Below are 20,016 nucleotides of genomic sequence, written 5' to 3' on the forward strand. Positions count from 1 at the left end.
CATTTGTCAATTGCCACCACAAAGTTGCTATGGATACAGAAGTGTGACAGAAATCAAGGAATGCATTCTGTAAGAATCAGTTATCATGCAATCAGTAAAGTGTATTTTATTATGGAAAATGTAAGCAAATGACTCATTTATATTTCTTTAGTTCCCAATTACAATTTTATGTAATTTAGTCCTTGTATTTATTCAGTACTTGTAAAGCATTCTTATAAATTATTTAAATGATTGGTTTTTCTGTTGACAATATTTGAATTTTCTCGTAAGCTGCCTGCTAATACTTTTCTTTTCCCATCCATAGTCCTACTTTTTTCCAGGCAGAGTTGTGGATCAAAGAATTGTAAGTTACTATTTTTGGTATCATTTTTTCTTCTCCATCACTTCCTAATTTTAGTTAGGATGATTGGCTAATTGATTTCTTCTATCTATACTTAATCAGTAAAAACTCCCTATTTATAGCTATTTATAAAACAACTTTTAAGTTTTTGGGGTTTTTAATTCTATAGGTATTAGGACATTTCTATGTTCAGTTTTATTAAATTTATAATAGTTGAAGTTAACTTGAATTGGAAAAATATGTCAAAATTAGCAATTATATAGAAAAGAATATAAATGCCCTTATTTTCACGTGGATAAAACTAATTTATTGACTAATTTCTATTTCTGGAGTTTGCAAAATCACTAAAAGCTTTTAGTCTCCAGTTTTAAGAACTCACTTTAAGTTATCCAAAACCCATAGTGTTGATTTTCGTTTTTAAAGAAAAAAAACAACACAACCCATATTTTTCCTTTTGGTTCATAAATACAATATTTGAATTAAAACCTCAATGACATTTTGTATTATTTTCTCCTTTGGGATTCAGTCTCACTTTTGGGTTTCCAAAATGAAGGTTAATTTTCTCTGTAATCTTAGAAGCATGTGTGTTTTTGTTTTTGTTTTTGTTTTTTAATATATTTTTTATTGATTTCAGAGAGGAAGGGATAGGGAGAGAGAGATAAGAAATATCAATGATGAGAGAGAATCATTGATCGGTTGTCTCCTGCACACCCCCTTCTGGGAATCAAATCCGCAACCCAGGCATCTGCCCTAACTGGGAATCAAATTGTGACCTCCTGGTTCATAGGTCGATGCTCAACCATTAAGCAACACTGGCTGGGCTACAGCCTTGGGCAAACTACGGCCCGCGGGCCGGATCTGGCTCTTCTATCCGGTTCTCTTGCTCTCCCCTCCGCTCCTTTACTTTGAATTTATATTAGTTCACACAAACACTCCATCCATGCTTTTGTTCCGGCACTCCGGTCCAGTTTAAGAACCCATTGTGGCCCTCGAGTCAAAAAGTTTGCCCACCCCTGGCTTAGAAGCATGTTTTTAGAAAAAGACTACACATTTACAAATATCCGCAAAAGCCACCTGTTCATATTTGGCAACAAACCAATAATTTTCATTATTTCAATAAAAACAGTAGGAAAATTTGAATAATACCATGTGGTTTCACTTATAGTGATAAGTTAGTGTCAGGATTTTAGACTGTGTATATAAAGGTTTTATATTTAATGCTCATTGTACATCAACAATGGGCTGATATTAAGAGAGTGATCTGCTTTTGTGTCACATTCCTTTTCACTTCTAGAACTAGTGTTTATGATTCTCGAGCACGGGAAAGATGGCGCCAGATTGAAGAGCAAAAAGCACTGGCATTACAGCTTCAAAACCAGGTAAAAAGAATTGGGATAAGATTATAAATAAATAGCATATCCAAATTGAAACTAATTTGAAAGGTTATCTATATTTAGGGGTCAAAGCTATTGTAATTGCAAGGTGGAATGGTACCATTGCATTGTGTGATAAATGATAAATGTTCTTGGTCTATCCAGCTAGTACTACTCAGTTTACATAGAGAGATAGCATATTTCTGTATTCCACTTATTCTGAAGTTCTGTCTTTCAGAGATTGCAGGAACAGGAACATTCAGTACATGATTCAGTAGAACTGCGTCTTCGTGTACCTCTTGAAAAGGAGATTCCTGTCACAATTGCCCAAGAAACAGAGAAAAAAGGTCGTAAATTAACTGATAGTGAAGATGAATTTCCTGAAATCACAGAGGTAAAATATAATTCCTGTACTAGCAAGTGTTGTATTTAGAAAGAATGCCCTGGACAAGTTTAAAACATAAATGTAACAGAACACATGGTATTTAAATTATATTGCATATGCCAGAGGGGAGGAGAGTTGGGGGACTGGGTGAAAAAGGTGAAGGTATGAAGAAATATAAATAGGTGGTTACAAAATAGTCAAGGGGGGAAGTAAAGCACAACAGAGGGAACATAGTCAATAATAGTGTAATAACTATCTATGGTGCCAGGTGGGTACTAGACTTATGGGGGGGGGATTACTTCATAAATTATATAAATAATTTATGTTGTACACCTGAAATTAATACAAAATAATATTGAATGTAAGCTGTAATTGAAAAATAAAATTTTTAAAAATGAAAAATATTGTATTGCATACTCCTGCTTTCATTTGTACTACAGCCCTGTGTTGGCTTTATTTTTAAATGATTATTGCATATTGAGGAAAGAATTATGGGTGGCTTTTAGCAACTTCAGTGAAAAAGCATTTAATAAATTTGTGTTTCATTTCATGTACAGTAAGCTGAGACTTACTATTTTTATAAGTGATAAAAACTTAGTATAAAATTTGGAAAATACATAAAGTCTGTGTACATTTTAAAGTAATCTGTTCCTTAATCCAGCCTTCTGTTTGAAAAACTCACATAGCTCGTGATTATAATACATGTATTATAGTTGTATTGGATTCTATGTTTTATATTTAAAAAGAATAAACAAAAAATCCAGGAAAATGTTTCTATAAGAAACTACCTTTAAAGAAATGAAATAAAATAAAAGAGACTACCTTTACTTAGCTCTTCCTACCTTTGGGGAAACATTCTATTTCTCAGAAAATTGTTTGGATAAAAATATAATTAGATCTTCTCATAGACTTAGAATACCATATTTCAAAGCAGGAATAAAATGAAACAAGGGTCTGAACTGTTGTGCTGAAAAAGAGAAGGGGAGAACAAGGTGGGATAGAAGGAAGTAATCAGGGAGATTACTACTGGAAGGAATAGAAACCAAAATGTTAGAAGTGAACAGTTGATTAATGATAAATTGTCTGGGGATAGAGTGGGACTTGGTGAGAAATCTGGTGTATCTGAAGCCATGTATGCTTAATCTCTGACACCTCTTGCTTCTCTAGGAAATGGAGAAAGAGATAAAGAATGTATTTCGTAATGGGAACCAGGATGAAGTTCTGAGTGAAGCATTCCGTTTGACCATTACACGCAAAGATATTCAAACTCTAAACCATCTGAATTGGCTCAATGATGAGGTAATCTTGCACCTGATTTTATGTTCAAACTAGAGGTCCAGTGCACGAGATTTGTGCACTGGCAGGCGGGGGGCGGGGAGTTGTCCCTCAGCCTGGCCTACATCCTCTTGCAGTCTGGGACCCCCACTGGGGATGTACGCCTGCCGGCTTAGGTCCGATCCCTGGGGAAATCAGGCCTAAGCTGGTAGTCAGACATCCCTCTCCCAGTCCAGGGCTCTCATAGTCTGGGATCCCTTGCTTCTTACCACCCACCTGCAGCGAAGGCGGGAGAGGTTTCTGCCACCGCCACCGCCACTGCACTTGCCAGCCGTGAGTCTGGCTTCTGGCTCAGCGGTGCTCCCCCTGTAGGAGCACACTGATCACCAGGGGGCAGCTCCTGTGTTGAGTGTCTGCCCCCTCATGGTCAGTGCGTGTCATAGCAACTTGTCGTTCCGCTGTTTGGTCGATTTGCATATTATGCTTTTATTATATTGGATAGTAAGTGAATAGTAAGTGGAAATTAAATCAAGGCATTATCTCACTGTTTGAGTCTCAAAGTTTGGTCCTTGGATGACTTGGATCAGAATCAACTGTCACATGCTTCTCAATTCTCCTGAGTAAGTATGAAGCAGTGTGGTAGAGATATGCATTTTAAAAAAACATCTCAGATGATTTTTATCTACTTTAATGTCTGAGAAGTGCTCATTTACCTTTTTATATATTGACAGTTTGTACACTGGGGAGAGGACATTCACTCATTCGTATTGTTTCTGTCTTTAAGGCAGCTCACATCTTCAGAGAAAATAATAGCTGACCATGGTGTAGCATGAAGGAATAGTTTCTATCTAGGAATCCATTGCTACTTCCCCTTCTATCTCTGCTTGTTCTTTGTCACTTAGGTTATTATTTATAAGCTTTCCAAAATGGCCTATTTTTAAAACTGACATTTTAAAAAAGTTATATTATTAAGTAGTTGATATATTGGGTTAAAAAAAGTTATGGATCTCAGCTTTTGAGAGTTCAAACTATTTTAAGTAAATATATTACATTATAGTCTTTAAACAGATCTGTCCTATTCCTATACCTGGAGGAGCTTGTTTTATTTCAGAAGGGTATTTCATAGCAAAAGAAAATAGTTTGCTTTTTTCCTAAGTACCTGCCCCCTTTCTTAGGCTCACTAGCAGCATCCCTGCCTGATATTTTGGGGTATATTCAAGCCTCACAACTATGGAGGATTTTTAGATACTCGGAATAGAAAGTACTGGATAGTCTACATACCTGTATCCTTGTCTTGTATACTAAGGACTTTCCAAATAATAATAAAATTGGTTAACATCTATTGAGCATTTACCTCATGTAGGTACTATTCTAAGTGTTTTATGCTTTCTGCTCATGTAATGGCCACCACAACCCTTGGAGGTAGATACTATAATTTTATCATCTCTATTTTATAGATGAAGGAACAAAATATAGAAAGATTAAGAAACTTGTGGGGTTATATGGCTAGTGAACAGCAGAGCCAGGATTCAGACCCAAGCATATATTGTATCATACTGCCTCAGAATCTTAAATTGGATCCTGTTTTAGGATTAGATGTATGGAGGTTGAGAGCCATATGTCATGCCCAGCATGTTAATTTTTTTCTGAAGCCAGCTGGACTGGCCCTTTTCTCTTTGCCAGTGTGAATTTATAAGATACAAATTTTCATCACTTTCTGAATAATATCTTTGACCAAGAATAGTAAGGAACGTATGGTTTGATATTGCTTTAGGGGCTTTAGGGGAAACCACCTTTGCTTCTTTTTTTTAAAAAAATATATTTTTTATTGATTTCAGAGAGGAAAGGAGAGGGAGAGAGAGATAGAAACATCAGTGATGAGAGAGAATCATTGATCACGCTTTCTGCATGCCCCTTAATGGGAATTGAGCCTGCAATCTGAGCATGTGCCCTCATCAGGAATGGAATCAGTGACCTTTTGGTTCATGGGTTGATGCTCAACCACTGAGCCACATGGGCCAGGCCATTCTTGCTTCTTTGGCTCAAAATAGTTATATTAGAACATTGAAAAAAAATACAGAAAAAAAAAGGCTTACCAAATCAAAAGGCAAAATGAAAATCAAGGACAGTCAAAAGTATCCACCAATTAAGTGTTTTTGATTTGGAGTCATTAATCTGTGGTCTCTTACCATTTTTTGCCTGCCACTGCTAAGTGGGAAGGGGTCAATTATTCTACAGGAATGTAACCTGTTTGTTGTAGATTATGCAAAACCTTCTAGGGGGCAGCAATGAGTAGGCTATGAGCTGAGTTCTTGCTCTTTACTATGGTGGTTACCTCAGTGAGATCCCTTACAGAGGCAGCATTCACCAGGACATATTTTCCATTCCCCGGTCCCCTCAGAGGCTGGATTTTTAGCAAGCAAAGTTAATGGAAATTACATTATTTAGAATGTAATATAATATTAGAGAGGAAGGAAAGATTCTTTGTCTACTTTACCTCTGTCAAGCCTAACCATAACTTGGAGGGAATACTTGTTCTGAGTTCAGAATAATGGTAACCTTGAAAGCAGGTGCCAAGTCATATGTCCACGATGATGATGAGAACCATTTTAAAAAGCACCATTTTTAAAGTACCTTACTTCTCAGGCTTTCAAAGTTATTGCCTGTTAGTAACTAACATTCTGATGGGGAATTAGTAGCTTTTCTTAAGTATTTGTATTCATTTTAAAACTAGAGGCCTGGAACATGAAATTTGTGCACTGGGTGGGGGGCAGAGGGGGCGGGGGCGGTCCCTCAGCCGGCCTGTGCCTTCTCACAGTCCAGGAGCCAGTCCGGTAGCCCCGCAATTGATCACGCCAAAGAGGTAGGCCCTGCCCATCCAGCTGGGCTTCACGATGGATCACTCCTGCAAAGGGAGGCCCAGGCTACCTGCTGCAGCGCCAATGGCCAGGTAGCCTGGGCCCCAAAGAGGGAGGCCCTGCCCACCTGCCGCGATCGTGGAACCCCCTGACTTACTGATTGCCCCGCCGGTGGGTGGCCTGGGCCTCCTTCTGCAGGGTGATCATAGGGCGATGGCAGGGCCCCCGACCAATCTCATCGCACCTGCCTTGGCTGGCCTGGTGCCAGTGCGTGTCATCACTTGGTGGTCCGGAAGGTCATCTGGACGGTCGTTCTGCTGTTTGGTCGTTCAGTCAATTTGCATATTATGCTTTATTATTATAGATACTTAATTCAGTTGTGAACTCTCAGTCTTCTTTTGCAAGTAATTTGTCCTCTCTTCAATCCTATACATCTTCCCTCAAATAGATATTTTCATTAATAACCATTTCTTATTTTTTTGTATCTCCTGTCAGTTTTATAGGCTGCATTAAGACTTTCTCCAAAATAAGGTGACTGACAAGTTATTCTTACCATTTTTTAGAAAAGGAATATAAGATCCTAGAAGTGAAATGGAACAGATTTAGTTTATAAGGAAAATAAAATCCAGAAGTTTTATATTTGGGGTATGTGTAGAAAACCAATTGGCTACCCTTTTTCTGGTCTTTTTCCTAAAAGAAGAGTAGGCCACAGTGCCTTTCATACAGTAGGCTTTTAACTATGTTTTTATGAACAAATTTTTATTGTGAGTAAATAGTTAAATTCCTGTGTAGTTTCAAGGACTAATGATTGACAGGATTGACATTTTTACCTTACTATTAAGAAAATAAAACTTCTCAAAAATGGAATGTGGGAACTGGCTGTCTTGTAAAGAATAGGAAAGGAAGGCTGGTAACATCAGGGACATTGTAGATGGGGGTGTCTATACTGGGTCTAGTGATTAGTTATTAATAGAAATATCTAATCAAGGGAAGGAGGAAAGGTTATAGAGAGGAGGAATTAGTTGCAAAAGTAAATTGAAAGTCACAAACAAATGGAAATATTTTAAAATGGATAACAATACTAGAAATGATTGATTTGTGGAGATTTAATTGGATAACTTCTGGAATCCAACTCTAAGATTCTAGGTTAGTGATCCTGAGGAGAGGACTACTTTGAGCTTTGTGTTTCTCTTTATGGTCTGATAATTGTGCTGCTTAGAAGGTCTAAGAATTGTTTAATAATGCATCACATAAACTTAGAAATACATGGAAAGTATTTAGACATGCAAGTGAATGGATCTGACTTCTGCTTCTGGTCATGATGGAATAAAACAGATTAGATTTGCCCTTTCAATTTACCTACAAAACCAGACAAAACATGAAACAACAATTTTAAGACATTGGGTAATAGTGATCCCTGAGAGAAAGTAAATGAAAGGGATGAGCCTATGATTTACCCAGGTTATACTTTTTTATTTTGGGGGTGTTTTTTGTTGTTGTTGTTGTTAATCCTCAATCGAGGATATTTTTCCATTGTTTTTCCCTTCTTTCTTCCTTTTTTTTTTTTTAGAGAGTGGAAAGGAGGGGGAGAGGCAGAGAGAGAGAGAAACATCAATGTGAGAGAGACACATCGATTGGTTGCCTCCCTCCTGCAGATGCCGTGGCTGGGGCTAGCATGGAGCCTGTAACTGAGATGTGCCCTTGACTGGGAATCGAACCCGGGACCCTTCAGTCCGCAGGCCGATGCTCTATCTACTGAGCCAAACCGGCTAGGGCAATGTTATACTTTTTTAGAATTTATCACCAGCAGACCTGTACTAAAAGAAATATTAAAGGATTCATCAGGCAGGAAAGGAAAACATGAGGTGGAAATTTCAATCTACACAAAGGAATAAAGAACAGTGGAAATGCTCTCACTTTTTAATATCTCTAAAATACAATTGTTTAGTTAAAGCAGAAATAAAACAAGGTACTATGGGGTTTATAACATGTAGAGGTTGTTTCCAAAATGTAAAAGCATTAGACTGTTGGATATCGTATTTCTAACTTTACTGGCTGGGGAAAGGCCATGAGGAAAAGACTCATAACAAATATGGGGAATGAAGGAGTACAGGAGGAATTAAGGTAGACTCTACATAGCAGACTGTGACTTCATGAATGACATAGCTAAACAGCAGACTAATTGCCTATTTTGTTAAGTCTCATTTCTGAAAGCAAAGAGATGTCTTATCTATTCGGCATTACTGTAGCCTTGTGTATAAAGTATTTTTCCTTGATTGATAGTGGAGAAGTAAGAAGACTTTATGAGGGATGTATATCAAGGTCACTTGATTTTTATTGCAGAATCAGGATCTAGAATCAGAGCACTTAATACTTTGTCTAGCATTCTGACTTTCAGAACACAAATCTTTGATGGAAATGGGGAATTGGTAGTTTTCATAGCTTTCTGTTTCCAAGGAGGAGTTAAATTTAAGTGATGCTCAGTAAAGAGAGGAAATAGCTTGCAAAACATTAAGTCCAACTAGATAAACCTAGCACAGGGAATAAATTTTCCCCAGGGAATAAAAATTGATTGCTTAAGAAGGGGAAAATCTAGGTAAAATGAGATAAATTGGTTAAGGGAATCTGATAGGTCTACTATATGCTATGCACTCTTACATGTGGAATAAAATGATCAGAATGGAAGTTTTAGTGTTTCTAACGTGAGTCATTGGTAGATTAAATATCATTATAGTTTACTTCTTTAAGTGTTTTTTAATAGAACTAGTCCTTTTAATTAACCAAGGACTTATGGGTGATAACACGGAGAATCGTAATTACAGTTATCATGACTCCATAAAAATCAGTATTGCCTACCTTTCTCTAAAACTTTAGTAAGTAATTATAGTAATTTGTTGCTTAAATTTCCATGTGAGAAAAAAATAGGACACATGTTCACAATGAGGGATGCAATACACAGAACTTTACCTGAAGTCTGCCTATTTGGTTAATAATATTATTAGGTTAAATCTTAGATGTGAATGACCTTCTGACTCATGATATTCAGGTGCTGATGCTTGGTTAGTTTTTTGGGCTTTGTGGTTGCCTAGGATAGGTTTAATTTAAAAATCAGAATAGTCACAGGTCCCTGTTGCTCAGTCATTAGAGCATCAGTCCGCACACTGAAGGGTTGCAGGTTCGAATCCTAGTCAAGGGCAAGTAACTGAATTGCAGGTCAATCCCAGCCCCCAGTCGGGGTGTGTGTGGCCGGCAACCAATTGATATATCTGTCTTGCATCTATGTTTCTCTCTCTCCCCTCCCTCCCAATTCTTTTATATATATATATATATATATATATATATATATATATATATATATATATATATTGATTTCAGAGAGGAAGTGAGAGAATGAGAGAGAGAGAGAGAGAGAGAGAGAGAAACATTAGTGAGAGAGAATCATTGATCGGCTGCCTCCTGCACGGCCCCTACTGGGGATTGAGCCCGCAACCCAGGCATGTGCCCTTGGCTAGAATCAAACCCAGGACCCTTTGGTCTGCAGGCCAATGCTCTATCCACTAAGCCAAACCAGCTAGGGCCCTCCCTCCCAACTTTTTTAAAATCAATGGAAAAAATAACCTTGGATGAGGATTAATCCTATATAATAAAGAGGAAGTATGCTAAATGACCGTCACGCCATCACAAAGATGGTGGCGCCCACAGCCAATAAGTAGGGAATATGCTAATTGACTGCCACGCCCTCAAAGATGCAGTGCCCACAGCCACAAGATAGCAGCACCCAGTCCCCTCAAGCCCTGCTGGGGCGGCAGGCGCGCGGCACAGCCAGGCCCGCCCCCAGGTGGGTCCGGCTGCTCCGTGCATCTGCCTCAGGAGTCCCCCAGTCCCCTCAGCCCTCCAGCTGCCCAGGGCCAGCCTGAGGCACAGGCAAGCCTCGGATGGTGGCTGCCCAGCCACCTAGGGCCGTCCCGAGGTGCAGGAAGCCTTGGATGGCGGCTGCCCAGGGCCCGCCCGAGGCTCAGGCAAGCCTCAGATGCAGCTGCCCAGCCACCCAGGGCCGTCTGAGGCTTGTGCTGCTGGCAGTGGCAGCAACAGAGGTGTGATGGGGGCGTCGCCTTCCCCAATCATCAGGTCGCATCCCGGCCCTGAGGGCTCCTGGACTGTGAGACCGGGCAGGCCGGGCTGAGGGACACCCCCACCCCCGCCAGTGCATGAATTTTCATGCACTGGGCCTCTAGTAAAAAATTAAATAAAAATTAGGATGGGAAGATCAAGGTGAAAAAACTAGGAGAGGTAAAGTATAAAAAACAGCTTTGTTTCCCATAAAAGTTATCTTAATCTCTGCTCAGGAACACTGTCATGCTTGGAACTTTGAGAACATTTTTTTCCTAAGCCAATTTGAGGGTTTCAGACTGTATCATTGGGAAGGGTTAAAAGTCAAGGTTTTACTGTTAGTGAGATGTTTTACTTCTAAATGCATGAGAAAACAATAGCTTGGCTAGTTTAGTGGGCAAAAAGGAAGATACAAATAGCAGTGGCCATTTATGTCATTGTGGTAACATACAGGAAAAGGATTGAGTCCTTAGTTTGAAAACATTGTAGGCTTTTCTTTTAAAGAGAAGGTTTTTTTTGGCTTTAGCCTGGCCACTCTTCAAATAAAATTACAAAGGATCAAGACACTATAAACAACCATCCCACCCCCAAACAGGACTGCATAGACAAGCAGGCACTCATGGCCAAGACTGTGAAGGCAGCAGGAAGGGCAGCTCCTTAGGCACCAGGAGCCACAGCGAGCAGAGGCAAGTGTGGGTCCCAAAACGAGTGACAAGTAGACCAACACTGGCTGTCGTCCTCAGATGTTGATATATTGGCAAGACAAACAGTAGGCGCAGGGCTGATTTGCTACTTTTAGCCCCTTATTTCAAAGGCAGTTGAAGATCTTCTGGAGCTAAGAGAGTCTTGTGTATAGAAAGGTTCTCTCCATGGGAGGGGAGGGACCCTTGTCTTCACAAAATATAAGCAAATACTCTGACCATCACTGCTTCTTTTTCATCTTAAGTACTGTGATCCCTTCTCTCATTTCTTTCTCCTTCATCTTCATCTCTCCTCTGTGAGATGACATGTAGGATTCTTTTTGTTCTCTAATTCCTAGCTTGTTTTTTTTTTTTTTGTATGATTGTGTCTTGGCTGAACTATGGCAGTTTTCTTCATTTGGACAGAGTAATAGCTGAAAACCAAGGAGAGAAACTTGAATCTAAATTCTGCCTCAGATGTCAGATTATACATTCTCAGCTAATGGGAGGGAACATTGAGGCCACCACACTCCCTCCTACTGGGATACAAGAGAATGAAAAAGAACCCACATCACTTCTTAGAGCTAATTAATAAGCTGACTTTGGAGGAGGCCATTTCCATCTCAGTGGAGAAATGTTGGTTGGAGGCAGAGCTAAAGCAATGGAAGAGGGATTCTTAAAGGAAACAGATAGTGTTAGATATCCTGATTACTAGGTCTTTGTTTCTGTTTGGAGAGGTTGGTCTATAGTCCACTCTTTCGAAAGAAAAGCACACACACAAAAAACCCCAAACAACTCAGGCAGTGTAAATTCAGCTAAACTTCATTGGTCTGTAGCAGTGGTTGGCAAACTCATTAATCAACAGAGCCAAATATCAACAGTACAACGATTGAAATTTCTTTTGAGAGCCAAATTTTTTAAACTTAAACTTCTTCTAACGCCACTTCTTCAAAATAGATTCGCCCAGGCCGTGGTATTTTGTGGAAGAGCCACATTCAAGGTGCCAAAGAGCCGCATGTGGCTCGTGAGCCACAGTTTGCCGACCACGGGTCTATAGCATTCTTTCCTCCTAAAAATTAGGATAGTCATGTGTAGCTTGACATTCATTTATGTCATCCTTTTTTACTTCAGGGTAATTATCCCAAAGGTCATAATTATGGGCACCTGGGGAAGAAATATCTCCATGGCTTTCATTTGCTTGGCTGTCCTTATCTCTGCCTGATTCCTTCCACCTTTCCCTTGAGTCATCATTGCCTCAAATATATAACTTGCCTGCCCCGAAGAAGGCTGGCTTACAGTGACTGGCAGGTCATCTGCCTATTCACTTTACCCCTTAGACTGAAGATTTAGTGTCGTAACATGACTAATATTGTGGGGTGGGTAGAATGCCGAGAAATCAGTCCCTTCTTGCTGGTTTTCTCTCATTAGATAATGTAGTTTATAGCCTAATTACAGCTTAATCTGTGCTTGCTGGGCAGACCCTCCTGTATTCCTGGCTGCCTTCATTCCTGCAAGCATCATTAGCACCATTGTCCTTGGGGGCAGAGTTATATAGGAAATCTAGACTGAGAAAGCTATAATCCTAGTTGTGTATCGATTCATTATCATTATTTAAAATAACCGAGTTCCAAGTATCTATTGGGAATCACACTAGATCAGTGGTCGGCAAACTCATTAGTCAACAGAGCCAAATATCAACAGCACAACGATTGAAATTTCTTTTGAGAGCCAAACTTTTTAAACTTAAACTTCTTCTAACGCCACTTCTTCAAAACAGACTCGCCCAGGCCATGGTATTTTGTGGAAGAGCCAAACTCAAGGGGCCAAAGAGCCGCATGTGGCTCGCGAGCCGCAGTTTGCCGACCACTGCACTAGATAGAGAATTAGCCACAATCTAAGCTCTCGGGGCCTGCTGGGCCCATTGCTCAGTCTTCAGAGATGTAGGCAGAACAGTGTCTTTCTTCAATCCTAGTCATCCCCTCTCCCCCCCCAGCTCCCAGTTCTGCCTCATGGCCAGTGTGGTTTCCCTGCAGCTGCCTAGGCATCCTCATCTATAGGCCCTTTCTCTAGTCTAGACCATGCTCTGGTGTGTTCCTGGCAGTGGTCCCTGCTGCCTGCCCAGTATGTAGGTGCCTACTGTTGGGCAGTAGCTCATTGCTCTGGCATCCTAATGTGTAAATATTTGTCAAAGGACCGGGGCATTTTCCCATTCCCCAAAAAGCATTCTGAAAAACATGCCTGTTTTCTTAGTCATATTTCCAAACTGTGGATCAGTTAGCCCATTCATTCCTTGCAGTTGACAGACACTGGCCTGGCCTCATCTGACCACATAAAGTAAGTATGCAGTACTTCCGGCCCAGTAACTTTCAAGCTTTAGTACCAAGGAGTCCTGGACCTCAAGGAACCATAGACAACATAGTCACAATTAGAGAACACATTGCTTCATTAATAGAAAGAATCACATATTTCCTGTTCAAGCATTTTAATTTCTTTCATTCATACTTGACATTGAAGGTGTAAATGGAATCAACAAAAATTAAAAAGCTAACCATACAGATACTGGGGAGAACTTTACTCTTTGGTGTGTAACTTTACTTCCAGGTCTCATGTTGTATTGGTTTCTATACTATATTCAAGTGTGCCTCTATAAAAGGTAACATTGCTGAACTACTGTCAGTTTATAAGTGTTTTGTCCAGTATAATTGATGATTTATCCTGTTATCCAGGTCTGCTTGAAACCAAAATAATTTGTCTCTGCAAGCTAGCTTAAAGGCTAAAAGACAATCTTTAGCATTGAACCAAAGTTTTCTATCTTTGTGTAAAACTAGGTGACCCACGTATAAGAACTGAACTGTTGGTCTTAGCCTTGTTAACAGATTTAACCCAATCCTGTCTTCTGGCCAGCATCTGCCCATATGTATCCCCAACTCCATCCTATATAATAAAGTTGTAATATGCAAACGGTCATTACACCATGAAGCATAACAACTGACTGCATAAAGACCAGATCACGGAGCTACAGGACAGGGCAGGGCAGCAAGATGTAGGGTGGAGGCAGAGGAGAGGAGGGCGGGGGGAGCTACAGGAGGGCGGGGCAGCAAGCAGAGAGCTACTGGTGCACAGATTCGTGCGCAGGGCTACTAGTTATATATATAATCTCAGCTTTTTGTTTTCACTGTTTATAACCACCTCACTGTTTATAGCCTCCCTTCTAGTCAGAATTCGATATAGGGCCATGAGGCTGTTGCATGTTAAAGTCTTAATTGAATTAATTAGGCAACAGTAGCATATGTTGTACAATACAACAACTGCTTTTCCTTCATATAACAATTATTATGAAAGGCCTGATACATATAATACATACATATATTTTCTTCCCACAGATCATCAATTTCTACATGAATATGCTGATGGAGCGAAGTAAAGAGAAGGGATTGCCAAGTGTACATGCATTTAATACCTTTTTTTTTACTAAGTTAAAAACAGCTGGTTACCAGGCTGTGAAACGCTGGACAAAGAAAGTGGATGTATTTTCTGTTGACATTCTTTTAGTGCCCATTCACCTGGGAGTGCACTGGTGTCTTGCTGTGAGTACCCACTTGTTTTTGGTAAAATTTTAAAGGAATTTATATAATTATAGAATACACAGAGAATAGTGAGTATTAGTTCTATGTCTTCACTGGATGATTGAGAGAACAGTAGTATTTAGTTGGCTAGAAACTGGATAGATCAGTGGTCGGCAAACTCATTAGTCAACAGAACGGCAAACCGCGGCTCGCGAGTCGCAGTTTGCCAGCCACTGGGATAGATCAATGAACTTTCTGTCAAGAGTGAGAGATACTTAGACTTTGAAGAAAGCTGTGGAATTTCCTTTTCTGGAAATACTTAAAAAGGAATTATAAGTCTAAGCAGCCTCAAGGCAAAAGCATGGGGAGAAAAGTGACTTTTTAAATTTTTACACTCCCATCCTCTTTATTATGCAGAGCAATTCAGTAATTTCTCCACTGCATTTGTCTTTTCAGGCTCTATCCCATCTTTTAAAAGCTACATGTGTCTTTAAGGTATTTTCCTAAACAAAAAGAATTCCCTCCTGTAGAGGGATTCCTGCAGAGGAATTTTATTTATTTTTTAGTTTAATCCTTTATTTCCTTCACTTGTACTTAGATCATACTTGACAATTTTGGAACTCTTTCTAAGGATATCAATAAACTACAAGGCAAGAGAATCAAAATAAAATTTAGCTCAATTTATCAAAACCTGTATAAAAAGTGATTTCATAATGATGCTGCCAATTCAGATCCTGTGGCTATTATTTTCTGCCTAATCATGACTTGGCCTTGCATACTTGGTAACTGAATATTTTTTATGACTCTGAGAACATGGCTTAGTGTATTAATGAAAGTATAAGAGTTATTCCACAGTCTTTTTTTGAATTACATTTTAAAAACATAAAGCCAAAGGAAATTCTCCAGGTAAAGAAATGACATCCATAATCTATTATCATCTTTCTGAAACTGTGGAAATGACCTCAGTGAACTTACATTCTCTGAAGAACATGTTGTGTCTTCATTGTTGCCCACATTGTGGATGTGGACCCTGAATACAGAAAAAGGTTTTAGGGCAATTAATGGGGTCAGCAGTTGATCACCCCCCACTGTAGTTCTGTATTCTTGTGTCTTCTGCAGATTAAGCATGGTATGATGCACAGTATCAATCATACTTGTTATGATTTCACAGAAAATCTGGCAGAAAGTTCCAGGGAAGGGAAAAGCTGAGAAACCAGTCTTCTTCACTTTATAAACACAGATTTTTTTTTTTTATTCCTAGGTTGTGGACTTCAGAAAGAAGAATATTACCTATTACGACTCTATGGGTGGGATAAACAACGAAGCCTGCAGGATCCTTTTGTAAGTAAGGAGTTGAGGACGGAAGAGTCTGGTGTCAGTCTTCCAGCTATTGAACTCAGTTATTATTATTTTTTTTAAATATTTTATTGATTTCTTACAGAGAGGAAAGGGAGAGGATAGATAGAAACATTGATTAGAGAGAAACATCGATCAGCTACCTCCTGCACACCTCCCACTGGGGATGTGCCCGCAACCCAGGTACATGCCCTTAACTGGAATCGAACCCGGGTCCCTTCAGTCCGCAGGCGGACGCTCTATCCACTGAGCCAAACCGGTCAGGGCGAACTCAGTTATTTTATACCTTCAGTGAACTAATTAATAAAGGAAATTCTCATATTAAGTAAGAATGGATATTTTACATCTAAGTAAAGTTTAATAATGTACTAATACCAAATATATGCTCTAATGGGGACAATTACTGTCCTAGTGCACTAAAATAGAGTGGGTATGTACATATAGATACAGAAACTATTTAGAAATCATCTAATCCAACCTCCTTTTAGATGAAGATACCAAACCCACAGAGTAATTTTTATTTGCCCAGGTCTTACTAGATAGTGGCTTAACGGGGAACCAGAATGCAAATCTGTTTATACCCTATCTGTTTCTCTTTCCAAAATGCTTATTCCTCCCTGTACCACTCTGGTAGATAGATTCCAGAATGGTGAACAGGTTGCACTTGTGAAGAATGCTCCACATGAGGTGTATACTCAACAGATTGTTGGCTTGGATTGAATTTTTGCACAGGAGACTCAAGACTAAAAATAGTAAATAAATAGTTTGATATAGCTAGAGAAACATTCTTCTTCCATTAGATTGAATTTTAAAGGACCATATAAATCAAGGAAGTGAATCAAAACTCGTTCCTCAGGAGGAATAGTAGATAGAAGGAACCTGAGTATCAGAGAAGCATCATGTTTCTCTTGGGTTGACAGGATAGGCATGAATTGTGGGAGTCCCAAAGGAGGCTTAGCAGTGTAAAGATACCCCACCCAACATTATATACTGTTTTTCTCAGAAACATATGTGAAAACTCTCCCTAAGGGTTGTCTGCTCCATTCTTTGGGTGGCAGTGGTCATTCATGTTCTCCACAGCTCATCTCATTCTCTCCCAATACCTTTAGGCAATACCTAAAGCAGGAGAGCATTGACAAGAAAAGGAAAGAGTTTGACACCAATGGCTGGCAGCTCTTCAGCAAAAAAAGCCAGGTACATTTGATCTTGATAAGATAAAAGTTCCTGACATGAGAGTGGTTGGGAAGGAAAGGGTATTACTGTTTGATTCCCAGGGACCTTCTTAGTGTCTGTCCTGACTTCAGCTTGGTTGTTTTGTTCCTTGGGGAAAATAGAGAAAACTATTTGTGGGAAAACTGGTAATGTGTTTCTTATTTGGAGCTAGGTTTTCTAAATGCCCAGCTATTTTGCTAAGCTTTTCACTCCTGTAAGATGTGTTTGCTGATTGTTTGGCCCTACTGGAGGGACCAGTTTTTACACCCTTAGGTGCCATGGAAGTCTGAGATAGTTTCCTATGTGGTTAATATGAAGTCCACAGGCCTAACTGAGAAGCTCTATTTTTTTCTCTGAGCCTGTGTTGTTCTGAGTGGGGAACAAGGGGTCATCTCTTCAAAATTCAGGGAAACCTGTAAAATGTATCTGCTTTGGTTCTTATTTATAGTCTAACAAGAAGGAAGGAACCTTGGAAAGATATTACCTTTTCATTGTTTTTGGTCTTTCAGGAAATTCCACAGCAGATGAATGGAAGTGATTGTGGGATGTTTGCCTGCAAATATGCTGACTGCATTACCAAAGACAGACCAATCAACTTCACACAGGTGAGCTGAGGCCTCAGGGGGAAGGGAGCTCTCTGTCCACCCTGTCTCCAGGTGCCTGCTAGGTGTTTTTTTCTCTACTTGCTCTGCTTAGGGGGCTCTGCTTTGGCCTGTAGCTTATAACACAGGTGGTTACTGCCTGCCAGATCATAAAACAAAGAAGAAGAATAGATCACATCCTGGGTTCCCATATATCACATATTGAAGTCAAATCCTGGGCAAAAGCAGAGCCTTCTTCTCTGCACATCTCCCCCACCTACTTCAAAGCCTGTAAAAAACAGAGAACTGGGACCAGAGCACATTTTCTTCAGTTTCTCTATACTTTGTTAGCACTCAAGTTTTGCTAACCTAAACTAACTTTTTACTTCTGTTTGAATTAATAGCTTTACTGGATTTTTCCATCACTCTTGCAGTTCCCGTAACTCTTCCTCTAAAAAGTGACTTCTAGATTTTCAGGCCTCAGATCTTACATCCTCAAGATTTCAATGTAAGGACTTGATAGACATTCTCAGAATTCTAGAGACATTTTGGTATAGCTGGAGGATACCTGGCAATGCCCAATAAAACTTCTAAGGACACCACAATGGAAAATAGCAGTGGATGCCTGGTCAGTGTGACTAAGTGGTTGAGTATCGACATCTGAACCAGGAGGTCATGGTGCACTTCCATGTTAGGGCACATGCCCAGGTTTCGGGTCCAATCTCCAGTAGGGGGCGTGCAGGAGTGCTGATCAGTGATTCTCTCTCATTATTGATGTTTCTATCTCTCCCTTCCTCTCTGAAATCAATAAAAAAAATATTTAAAAAAATAGCAGTAGAGATAGCAATAGGAAAAAGCAATGGAAAGGAAAAAGAATCACATGTAATCAAGAATGAGAAATTTGAAAGACCAAAAATGCAACTGAGACTATAGTTGAAAACCTCAAGGAGGAAAGGAATATGGGGAAAAGAGTGTTGGGTCGGGATTAAAGAAATGAAAATGAAGGGTGTCTCTGTGTCCCTGCAGCAACACATGCCATACTTCCGGAAGCGGATGGTCTGGGAGATTCTCCACCGAAAGCTCTTGTGAAGACTGTCTCAGTGAGCAGGCATGGACGTTGTGGGACCAGCTCTTTGTTGTCTACAGCCAGAGACCTTGGAAACAGCCACTCCCAACCCTCTGTTCTTGTAAAGCCCTTGATCCTGGACCAGGCCCTGGCGAGATGCATTCACAAGCACATCTGCCTTTCCTTTTGTATCTCAGATACTATTTTTGCAAAGAAACTTCGGTGCTGTGAAAGGGGTGAGGGACATCCCTAAGCTGAAGAGAGAGACTGTTTTTCACTTCTTCAGTTCTGCCATCTTGTTTTCAAAGGGCTCCAGCCTCACTGTCCCTAATTAGGGGCTGAGAGAAGCTTGGAAAGACTCTTGGTTTCATATAAAACTCTTGTTGTTAGGCCTTACTGAGAGGTAGGAAAGGGCATGGACAAAAACATAGGGATAAAAACCACCAGCATATGCACACACACATACATACACACATGGTTTTCAATATGTTTCGTCAGGAAAGTGACTGTAAACTGGACGTTGGGGCACATGCCTAAGTCCCTCCTCTAGGACTTTTCCTATTTATATGCCCCATTGTAAAATCTGTTTGCTTCTATACCAGGCTGTTCTATTTGTAGCTTCCTCCCTCCTGAGGCACAACATATGAGCCCTGGGTGGACCCCAAAGTCCCGGGCAGTCCTTTTCTTAAAAGCAGGGGTTTGCATGTGCTCACAACACATGATACGGGGAAGACCCACCCAGGGAACGGTTAGTGGAGCAACAAGGCACCACTTTTACTGCCGCCTACTTCTGACCAAGAAGAAGGACCTCAGTCTTTAGCATAAAATTCCAGCATTGGACGAATGCAAGTCTAGTTTGGTCTGTGGCTAGTTAGTTTAAATATGTTTCTAACCACAGAGAATTTAATATATATATATATATGTGTGTGTGTGTGTGTGTGTGTGTGTGTGTGTGTGTATATATATATATATATATATATATATATATATATATTTCACAAGGATATGCTTTTTTTTTTAAGGCTGAATGTGTTCATCATTTTAGCCTGTAGATTTATTTCCATTTTCCAAATTTAGCTCCAGCACGCACAGATCCCAGCCCCTATGTGTAGGGTGTTTCCTAACAGAATATTTTGAGACCTGGATAAACATTGGCTTAGGCATAGAGGTTACAAAGGGAGGTGAGATTTTTCAACTGGAAAATGGGTGGAATT

The 20,016-nt window shown here is 39.9% G+C and overlaps 1 protein-coding gene across 1 annotated transcript in view; it reads left to right on the top strand.

Annotated features, from left to right (window-relative positions):
- SENP1 (SUMO specific peptidase 1) overlaps positions 1-19,732 on the top strand; it is a 53,438-nt gene extending 33,706 nt beyond the window's left edge. Inside the window, exons 10-18 of the mRNA XM_080659077.1 lie at positions 305-343; positions 1,635-1,719; positions 1,952-2,107; positions 3,266-3,397; positions 14,405-14,608; positions 15,849-15,928; positions 17,053-17,137; positions 17,665-17,760; positions 18,763-19,732. Coding sequence (XP_080515203.1) covers positions 305-343; positions 1,635-1,719; positions 1,952-2,107; positions 3,266-3,397; positions 14,405-14,608; positions 15,849-15,928; positions 17,053-17,137; positions 17,665-17,760; positions 18,763-18,825 — 940 coding nt within the window. The 3' untranslated portion in view covers positions 18,826-19,732. The remainder of the gene's footprint in view (positions 1-304; positions 344-1,634; positions 1,720-1,951; positions 2,108-3,265; positions 3,398-14,404; positions 14,609-15,848; positions 15,929-17,052; positions 17,138-17,664; positions 17,761-18,762) is intronic.
- Positions 19,733-20,016: the final 284 nt, after the last annotated feature.

The sequence above is a fragment of the Plecotus auritus genome, assembly GCF_963455305.1.
Source record: "Plecotus auritus genome assembly, chromosome: 3".
In the NCBI taxonomy this organism is placed as follows: domain Eukaryota; kingdom Metazoa; phylum Chordata; class Mammalia; order Chiroptera; family Vespertilionidae; genus Plecotus; species Plecotus auritus.